Source organism: Benincasa hispida, unplaced genomic scaffold (genome assembly GCF_027475165.1).
Source record: "Benincasa hispida cultivar pf3 unplaced genomic scaffold, pf3_genome.v1.1 HicScf720, whole genome shotgun sequence".
NCBI classification, from domain to species: Eukaryota; Viridiplantae; Streptophyta; class Magnoliopsida; order Cucurbitales; family Cucurbitaceae; genus Benincasa; species Benincasa hispida.
In genome coordinates this window covers 9378-20102 of record NW_028326845.1, presented here as the reverse complement: position 1 = coordinate 20102, position 10725 = coordinate 9378, and the positions used below count along the sequence as shown (strand labels likewise).

At 35.8% G+C, this 10725-nt stretch overlaps 1 protein-coding gene across 1 annotated transcript; it reads right to left on the bottom strand.

Moving 5' to 3' along the window:
* Nucleotides 1–966: 966 nt before the first annotated feature.
* Nucleotides 967–8676, bottom strand: LOC120085458 (uncharacterized). Its single transcript, XM_090310202.1, has 9 exons — nucleotides 8293–8676; nucleotides 7891–8155; nucleotides 7041–7351; nucleotides 6498–6938; nucleotides 6306–6357; nucleotides 5729–6014; nucleotides 5561–5657; nucleotides 5282–5455; nucleotides 967–1101 (listed from the first exon to the last, which is right to left on the bottom strand). The coding sequence occupies exons 1-9, from the start codon at nucleotides 8674–8676 to the stop codon at nucleotides 967–969; spliced, it is 2145 nt and encodes a 714-aa protein (XP_090166328.1).
* Nucleotides 8677–10725: the final 2049 nt, after the last annotated feature.

Below are 10725 nucleotides of genomic sequence, written 5' to 3'. Positions count from 1 at the left end.
AAAAATAAGTGATTCTATCATTTATTCTGAACATCAAGAGCTTTAGCATCCTCACATTTCTACTTCTAAAGATCACGGTAGGCAGATGCAATTGATAAGTCATAAGTTTCATCATCACTACTTATTACAATTATCTATGAGTTGTTTATCTTCAGAACTGTCAGAAGAGATGCAACTTACAAATGCCTTGACATCTTCTTCTGAATCACTGCTGTCATCGGACTCTTCATCTGACAAGGTCATAAAATAACTTTTGTTTTGTCTCTTCAGAAATATTGGGCATTCTAATAGATAGTGAGTGACCAAGTACTTCACATTCTCTGCATTGAAACATCTTATCTTTATTTATATCATTCTCCTCTGGTGTGTCAGAGTCCTTCTTACAACGTTGAGATTTTTTAATAGTTGACCCAAAATTGTTGTCATTCTTAGCCATTCTTGGAGAATAGAAGCCAGACTTCTTCTCAAATTTTTTCATCACACCGGAGAATTGTTTTGATAATAAGGAGATTACGTCAGCAAGACTTTCTTTAGGTTCCTCTCCTTATTCAAATGAATGTTTTTTTGTTGGAGATTGCAAAGCAGTTTCGTTGTTTCTCTTCCCAGGCCACTCACTAAGATACATTTCAAAGGTGAGTAATGATTCAAAAAGATCATCAATTTTCATAGTGGAGATATCCTAGGCTTCTTCTATTATGATGACCTTTATGTCAAATCTCTTTGGCAGATATATGAGAATTTTTTTTCACAAGCTTTTCTTCAGGAATCTTCTTTCCTAAAGCAAATGATTCATTTTCAATGTCAAGTAGTCTAACATTGAACTCTGCAATACTCTCATTATCTTGCATTTTCAGAGATCCAGATTTTGTAGCCAACAATTGTAGTTTAGATATTTAATTTTGGATGTCCCTTCACGAGCAACAACAAGAATATTCCATGGTTCTTTAGCAGACATACAAGTGTTGATCAAGAGAAGATGTTTTTGTCAACACCATTAGATATGGCATGTAAGGCCTTAGAGTTTCTAAAGGAAGATTCATCTTCCTCCTTAATCCACTCAACTTCAGTTTTGAACTTCAGTTCCCCTTTCTCAATAGAAACCTGTAGATGTGATCATCCAATGATAATAGACTTCCAGGATTTACTATCACACTTCAGGACGACAATCATCCTCGCTTTCCAATATGAAGAGTTGGTTCTATCTAGTATAGGTGGACGATGTTGGGTTGTACGTCTTAAAACTCACAGTTTGTAATGTTAAACATATTTTATTATAAATAAAGATGTTATTGATATTTGTCCAATAAAACTATTTATTGAATATGTGAATTGCACTTGTAAAATCTAAATCAAATAAACTAATTATCCATGGCTATTATATGAATACATGAACTTTATGTCGAGAAATAAGAGTGGATTAAGTTAAGTAAATAGCTAAAATGGTCTATAATATACGAATAAGACTGGATACTTTATTATGGTAACACAATCAGATGGGCCCACTCTGTTGTTGTTACAATTTGTTGTAAAGTGCTACAAATGAAGTGATCCTGATTCGTTCATGTATTGACATGAGAAGTGTGAGCGTTCTATGCAATGAGTTTGCATAAGATCGAACCAAGAATTAAGTCACTCTTACTTTATAACATTGTTTACTATTTAAGACTGACTATTTCAAAGCAATGACCTAGGTAACTTGACCTTAATCCTGAGCTAACTATGTATTCCTGTTTATTTGGGATTATCCTTGGATTTGAACGGGTGAGGGTTGGCTTAACAGTTTCGGCTCAATAAGCCTTCTATTTCAGGGGTAAGAACGGATAGATAGCTGAGGACATAAGGTGCAAAACGGAATTCACCCCTACCTGCTTTTAGGGATAGTAGAGAGGTTATTCCCTTAAATGCTGACTTCGGGTCTTGAACAAGGGGTCCTACCCTCCCATTGGCCCAACAGGAACTCGGTTTAGTGATTAGATCACAAACCAATTGTTTATTAGAAGATCAGTTGGACATAAGAAGCAAGATATAATCTCATGGGTAAAAAATCTTTTGACCAAGCCGTTATTATGAAAAACTTGTGAAGAGTTAACTTACTAATCATGGTTATATCGAGTGAACATAATATATTTACAGTGAGGGGACTGCAACTACTAGGCTTTAATGGAGTGACCCAGTAGTTAACGAATGGTGGTTAATTAGATTAAACAGTTTAGCCGATTAATCACGGACCGTTGGAGTCCATGATCTGTAGGTCCATGAGGTCCCCCTACTAGCTCATATCGGACTGAACCTTAGAACAGTGTGACGAACGAATTTGAAGCGTTCAAACTTGATTTTTGGAGCAAAGCGTTAAATATATACAATATATTTAACCTAATGTTTAATTGTGAATTAAACATAAAGAGAGATAAAATAATAGATATTTAAATAAGATTTAAATATCAAGATTATGAATGGGATTCATATAAATTGGGATAAGTGTTGGATTTAATGTTAAATTAAATTAACTAAATTATTTAATTAATTATTTAATATTAATTTAATTTTGAAAATTGATTATTAGAATTAATTTTTAAATTAAATGGATTTGGTCAAAACTACATTATAAGTCAATTTGCTGGCTAGGTAAAAAATGCAATGGAAGTCAAATTGTTGACTTTTGATTTTTGAAAGTCAAAAAATCAAATTTGTTGACTTTGGACTTTGAGAGTCAAACTTTGACCAAGTTAGTGGAAAGATCCAACATTTGTGAGTGGGAAATGTCAACTTTTGCATAGCTAAGTGTTGTCTTCGTTTAAAGACGCGTGTCCCCTTAAGTCCCACATTTTGAGTTCGTGGAAATTTAATTGTCAAATTCTCATCAAACTCAAACTTGCATGTTTGCATGTAATGGTCTTTAAAAGGAGTGTTTAATGCTTTTGAAGAATTCTGGGCCATAGTGGGTTTAGATGAGATTATGTGATAATCTCATCCCTTTTTCTCTTAAAGCTTTAGCTTTTTCCTTTCCAAATTAGTCACTCACCGGATCCCACCATTCCGTTCTAAGGTAGAGAATAGTCGAGAAGACTCTCATGATAGTCTAAAACTGTTCATGAAGAGATTGAAGCTGATTTGGGGAAGATTCAAAGAGTACAAAGCTTGTATTCTTTTCCCCTTTTACTTGTTTGATTACATGCATGCTTATCTTTATAATTACTCTAATTAGAGTACTTTAGATCCATTTTGCTTCAACTGCATATGAGTTCATTCCATCAGGCGAGAGGTAAAACTTCCTTCTTTTTACTCCTTCCACGAGAGCAAGATAGGATCACAACACCATAGATAATGGTGATTCGTTCTGATACCAATTGAAAAAAGATAAGGAGGTATTTACTACATGTTAACTATGTTACGGGCAATGTTATAGCATTCCACAAGACAATTATCAATAACATAGAATAGATAAAGTAACACCAGAGGTTGGTAACCCAGTTCGACATAAATCACCAACGTCTAGGAGGCAGTGTGCCTAGGAAAAATAACTTCATTAATATCAACGATATGCAATTACAACACAATACTTATCTATAATAGATGCACGATTACAGTGACTCACTTACAACTTTATCACTTAACTGATAACCTAGACTTCTCTTTGGTGTTAGACTCCTTCTTACAGTGTCTTAGGCACCCTCTAAGTTGTTTTATCTGTGAAGCAAATCTTAGGTTCTCCCTAAGATCGAGACTCCTTCTCTATAAGACTTGAGCTCCCCTCAAGTCGTGAGACTTCTTCCCACTCATATTGTATCTTTCCTTCTGAGAACAAAATCCCCTTTGTTCAAATGGCTTAGGTTCCTCATAAACTTCAAAACCTCTTCTCAAAAGGATCTTTTTAGCCTCGATGTGAAGGACACAAAGTACGTCTTCAAGAAACTCAAGAAACTCAACTCTGTTAAAACACTGCAATGTTAACCGAATACATACTAAGTTATTTTTAAACACGAGCTTCACACAAAATAAAACCGCCAATCTTTTCGAATACAAGCTCTTTAAATATGTATAATTGAAACACTATGGGCAACCCTCCCTAACTTCCATAGAAATTGTGCTAGTTAAAAAGAAAAAGATGTCGATAGAATAAGACAACAAAAGAACCTACCAATAAGGAATGTATTTTGCAAGATCGACATTGTTGTAGACATTCCTTTTCCTGAAACCACCAATGCAGGACACATCTCACAACATTTGAGATGCTTAAACAAATATTGCCAACCACACAAACTCTAAGAGATACCTTTGGTTGAAAATAAACCTCTAAAGCCTCGTGAATTATTGACAAAGACGTACGAGCTAACAATCTTGAAATCACTTAAAGAGAACAGAAACTCAAGTCCACTACCTATTTTCCCAATAAGTGGAAACTTCTAAATTTTGCATAGGCAACCCATCCACAAACATGGCATAGAGAAGATTATTTTTTACCATTGGGACAATGCTTCTACTTCCTCATCAAGCTTTGAAGGAGTGATAGGAGAGGGCCACACAAACTCTAGTTTTGAAAGAAAATCTTGAATCATATCCCAAAAAACCTTTTTTCTTGCACCCTCAACTGGAACATGTAATCTTAGTAATCTCTTTCTACCACTAGTTAGTGGCCATACAACACACTCTAGTTTTCCAATCGAGGGGAGAATTAAATTTAACCAAACGAATAATGTTGGAATCATCCTTGAATTTTCTCTAAATAAAAGTATAGACTGGAGTTTTCAATAATTCTACCAAAGAGTTTTCAATCAACCTCACATGAGAGAAAGTGAGATGAACCGACATTTTGTTTTTTAAGTGTTCAACAAGGTTGTTGTTATAATATCAGAAAAACAAATGATTCTGTTATTGCAAAGTTGAAGCAATGAATTATTTAGTAAAGCTTATTGAGCCAAAGACAATGGAAATCTGCATTACAAAGTGGAACATAACAATATTTAAAGCTTAACATAACAACCCTTTAACAATAAGTCCTATACTTGCTCCACAATTATAGAGCATGAATAAAAAAGTAACTAATCCCTAAAAGTAGGAACAACCTTTGACACAATCAACTTAAACAGAGTGGACTTGTTTCAGACTTAAAGCATTTTCTTAACAGACAATGGTTAAACTTGCAAGCAAACAATGGTTTTGTTAAAATATTTACAAATTGATTTTCGATTTTGCAGTAGAAAAGAGTTATATCTCCATGTTTCTATACTTCACTTATGAAAAATAACTTGATATTAAAATATTTAGTCTTTCCATGAAACACTAGATTATGAGAGATAGCAATAGCAGCTTTGTTGTCAACAAGAATCTCTGTGTTTTCTTTCTGCTCAAAATCAAGGTCAAATAAATTTTTGCTTAGCCATAAAGCTTGATTAATAGTAGCTATTGCAGCAATAAACTCTGCTTCGGCAGTGAATTGGACTACAGTTTCTTGCTTCTTTGAGCTCCATGAGAAAACATTAGAGCCAAAAGTAAAACAAGAGCCTTAAGTGCTCTTCATATCATCAATGGAACCTCCCCAGTCACTGTTAGAAAAACCAACCAGCTTGAACTCCTTGCTTCTTGTGAACTTGATACCAAAATCACTTGTGCCTTTTATATATCGTATCACTCTTTTGGCAGCCTTGAGATGTAATTCGCTTGCAAAATGCATAAACCGAGACAAAATACTTACAGCATTCAAATGTCTAGCCTTGTTGCTGTGAGATACATCAAACAATCAATCAAACTTCTAAAATATCCTCCATCAACTTTGACAGCACCATCTTCTTTGCATAGCTTCTCCGTTTGATTCATTGGAGTTCTTGTTGCCTTGCATTCATCCATTTGAAACTTCTTCAGTATTTCCTTTACATATTTTTTCTGGCATATGAAAACTTCATCTTGCCCTCGCTTAATCTCCATGCCAAGGAAGTATGACATGAACCCCAGATCTGTCATTTCAAATGTCTTCATCATCTCTTGATTGAAATTTCGAATATGATCTATGTTGTTTCCTGTAACCAGCAAGTCATCAACACACAATGAAACCATAAGAATGTAGTACCATTGCACTTAACATACAAGGTTGTTTCTGATATACTTTTCATCAAACCCAAGTATAGCAAATATTAATCAATTTTGCTGTACCAAGCTTTTGGAGCTTGTTTTAGTCCATAGAGAGCCTTCTTGAGAAGATAAACCTTATCTTCTTCATCTTCCTTCACAAATCCTTGGGGTTGTTCAACATAAATTTATTCCTGTAGGACACCATTTAAAAAAGCTGATTTGACATCCAACTGGAAGACTTTCCAGGCCTTTTGTGCAGCTATTGCGAGCAGTAACCTGATTGTGTCTAATCTAGCAACAAAAGCAAAAGTGTCAGAGTAATCAACACCAAAGATTTGAGCATATCCTTTAACCACAAGTCTAGCTTTATGTTTGTTGATCAAGCCATCGACATTAAGCTTGGTTTTAAACACCCACTTCACCCCACTTACCTTTTTGCCTTGAGGTCTATCTACAAGGATCCAAGTCTTGTTCTTCTCTATCATTGACATCTCCTCATCCATTGAAACCATCCACATTTGATCCTTTTTTGCTTCTGCATAGTCAGCAGGTTCATACACAGCAACATTGCATCTTTCATAAACATCTGAGAGTAACCTTGTTCCTCTCATAGGCACATCATTTACTGTTTCATTTTGCCAATCATCTTCTTCTTCGATGCTTGAACAAGAGAACTTGGGTTGCTTTGTTATGGTCTGATCCTTCATCTTTTCTTCATCCCAGCTCCACTCTTCATCCTCCAGGAAGTGGACATCCCTGCTCACAACAATATTTCCAGTTTGTGGCTGGAAGATTTTGTAGGCCTTGCTGACAGTACTATAGGCTATAAAAATACCTGATAAAGCTCTCTTATCAAGCTTGTCACGCTTGCTCTATGGAACATGAGTAAAACACAAGCAACCAAATACTCTAAGAAATTTCAACGAGGGTTTATAACCATATCAAGCCTAAAATGGCGTCTGTTCCTTCACTGCCTTTGTCGGAAGCCTGTTTTGAAGAAACACAGCCGTATTTGCTGCCTCTGCCCAAAATTTCTTTAGCAGATTTTTCTCATACAACATGCATCTTGACATCTCCATGATGTATCTATTTCTTCTCTCACTAACTCCATTTTGTTGGGGTGTGTAAGGGGCTATAAGTTGATGCTTTATGCCTGAATTTTCACAAAACTTGTCAAATTCTGCCGAAGTGTACTCCTTCCCATTGTCTGATCTTACAATTAGAATTTTACAACCACTTTCATTCTCAACTCTTGCTTTGAACTTCCAAAAAACTTGAGCTACTTCTGATTTAAAGTTCAAGAAAAAAATCTAGCACATCCGGGTGAAATCATCAATAAATGCAATATAATAGACACTACTTTTAAAGAAGGTGTTCTTTGCGGTCCTACAACATCTATGTGGATAAGCTGCAACTTCCAAGCGGCTCTCCAGGTTGACTTCGGGAATGGCTTCCTGTTCAGTTTTCCAAACTGACATGCTTTGCAGCTTGAGATTGCATCATCAAGCTTGGGAACATCAAGTGCTAGCTCTTTTTCTTTTAGTTGCAGCAAACCTTGATGATGATAGTGTCTAACTCTTTTGTGCCAAATCTATGTGACATCTTCCTTGAGAAGAAAAACAGATTGCTCCTTCTCTAAAGGATTGAGTGAGAAACTCTTTCCTTTCATTGCAACTTTGAAAATTTCCTAATTAGCTGCATCCTTAATCAAACAATATTTATCTTCAAAAGTAACTTTAAAGCCTTTTTCAATAAGTTGACCCACTCTCGACGAATTATGGTTAATGTCAGGAACAAAGAGAACATCTTGTATATACTTTGTACCTGTATAGCTTGTAATCGCAACAATGCCTTTTCCTTTGACAGAGATGTAATCCCTATTGCTGATTCTTACTTTGGTGATGTTAGTTGGCTTCAAATCTCTAAACAATTCCTTGTCATAAGTCATATGATTGGTACAACCATTGTCAATTAGCCAACTTTCGTTTGATTCACTACCCACGAAACATGTAGCCACAAATAATTGATCCTCCTCCTCCTCTTCCTCATCAACAATCTTAGCCTGTTCACCTTGCCGTTGATTCTTGCACTGCAAATTACAGCTTCATGCCCCATTTGGTTACATTTGGTGCACTTGGCGTTTGGTCTTCTCTAGCATTTGAAAGAAGGATGACCCTTTCTATTGCAATGTTGACATGGAGGATAGGACCCCTTTTTAACTCCTACTTTGTTGTTGGCTGAGGATTCTCCATTAAGATTTTGATTCTTCTTGTTGTTGCTTGCATTCTCATGTTTGGCTTGCAAAGCTCCTTCAACAACACCTTCTAGCCTCATAGCTCTTCTTTGCTCCCGTGCTTGTAAAGCATTGAGAATTTCTGCAAGAGTAATTTGAGTTCGATCCTTGGTATTTTCCAAGGCTGAAATAGATGCCTCAAATTTTTCAGGCACCGTTACAAGAATCTTTTTAACAATTCTTGAGTCCTTAAATGTAGAACCAAGTAATCTGATTCGGTTTGTTATGCCCAATAACCTATCAGAATACCCTTTAATTGATTTTGTTTCCTTCATCCTCTCCAACTTGAATTCTCGAATCAAATTTAGAACACGCATTCATTTGGTTCTTGCATCTCCCTCATACTCTGACTTGAGATAATTCCATATCTCATATGGTGATTTTAGAGATAATCCAAATGAATATAGTAGATGAGACTGTAGTAAACAAACAAGCCTTTACCTTGGATTTCCTTGTTTTTTTTCTCCTTCTACAATTTAATCTATGTCATGGTATGATTGTTTGGGAGGTCAGGAATTTCATAATCCTCTTCCACAGCTTCCCAAATATCCAAAGCTTCCATATATGCCTTCATATGAACTGCCCAAACCTGGTAGTTGTTTCCATCAAATACTGGTGGAGAAATTGAAGAAAATTTGGATCTTGCTTGAATGTCATGAAACAAAAAACACTCACTCAGAGATCCCTAAAAAATGAGGCTCTGATACCAGTTGTTGTTTTAATATGAGAAAAACAAAGGATTCTGTTATTGCAAAGTTGAAGCAATGAATTATGTAGTAGAGCTTAGTGAGCCAAAGATAATAGAAATCTGCATTACAAGAGGAACATAACAATATTTAAAGCTTAACATAACAACCCTCTAACAAAAAGTCCTATAGTTACTCCACAATTATAGAGCATGAATAATAAAGTAACTAATCCCTAAAAATAGGAACAACCTTTGACACAATCAAAATAGTGGACTTGTTTCAGTCCTAACGCATTTTCTTAACAAAGGCCCAACTCATCTTCAAACCAATCCTTGAAGTAAATATTGCTTATATAGTAGCTTAAAGAATCCATGAGACTCAAACTGAAATAACTGAGGTAGAGTCTATCCAACGAAGAGAAGGGAAGACATAATCAAGTAGTAGCCAAAGAAAAGACGGAAGGGTAGAAGTTGATGGCAGATCTAGGGGACGGAGAGAGGGAGAAGGGTGGATGGAAATAGGGAAAAGCTACTAGTTGGGCGAAAAGGAACAGAGAGGACAAAGACTGACGACGGCTGGAAAGAATGGAGGATCGACAAAGGAGAGGCAGGTAGGTTAAAATGGAAGAGAGAGAAAGGTCAAGGCCAAAAGTGGATGGAGGATGGCCGAAAAGGATTAGGGAGGAGGACTGCAGCCAAAGAAAGGACAGATGGACAGCATAGGAAAGACAACAAGGGCTTCGAGCAACTAGGCCAATTTCGGGGAGAGGGTGGGTTTTGGGTTGATTTCGGGGAGAGAAAAGGTCTGGGGCGAAGGTGGGAAGAGGATGGCAAGAGAAGAGGATGGCGGCCGAAGAAAGGACGGAGAGATAATGAAGGAAGGACAACAAGGGTATCGGGTAGCTAGTTCATATTCGGGAAGAGAAGGTGGCTGATTGATATAGTATTATTACTATTGATTTATGATCTTGTCGTTAAGGTTTAGAAGAGTGAGCTATGACTCTATAATTTGAAATTTTCTCTGTAATAAAACTATTTTCTCCTTTTGTTCGTGGCATCGTAGTTAACACACTGTTATTGAACTACGTAAATTTCTAAATCAATTTTATATTGCCTTACCTTTTTTGTCTTTATCTTTGTTGGTTGATTTCTTAACCCAATCTTAGAAAAAAGTAGTGTGGCAAATTTAAATTTGAATCAACTTACATATGGTGTCAAATAGATATTCCCAGACGTATTCTGAATGAATTTGGTGGACACTAAATGAAGTGGATGTGTTGGCATGGTTCTTGGTATGTCTCTCTTGTAAGACCCATAAGTATTCGTCTTCCACCATTAGATATTCTTTCCTCAAATTTACTGCCAAATCATTAATCAAATGGATCCAACCTTAAAATAAAACGAATTTAAATCATACCCCACAAAAATTAAATTAATCAAATGGTTAATTAATAATTACCAAGATTTTCTAGTCGATTTGTTTTGTAGTCTATCTTGAAGTCTTCCACCAAATTTGGGTACATATCAGGTCGTTCCCACAAAGAGTAGAATCTCATAGACACTGTCCCAAGTGTAATAATATAAATCAATCATACATCTATCTCTTTAAACTTGCATCTAAACAAATAAATAGTTAAACTACGAAAAATTTGTTTCGTTGGATTAATTTTTTAACGAA

What these genes read in the sequence shown, in the direction of transcription:
- LOC120085458 (XM_090310202.1), bottom strand. Translation starts at nt 8,676, where the DNA reads ATGCGTGTTCTAAATTTGATTCGAGAATTCAAGTTGGAGAGGATGAAG. An exon ending in AAAACAGGCTTCCGACAAAG is followed by an intron (nt 6,939 to 7,040) that starts GCAGTGAAGGAA and finishes CATGTTCCATAG; the next exon opens with AGCAAGCGTGACAAGCTTGA. An exon ending in GAAGCAAGGAGTTCAAGCTG is followed by an intron (nt 5,456 to 5,560) that starts GTTGGTTTTTCT and finishes TGGAGCTCAAAG; the next exon opens with AAGCAAGAAACTGTAGTCCA.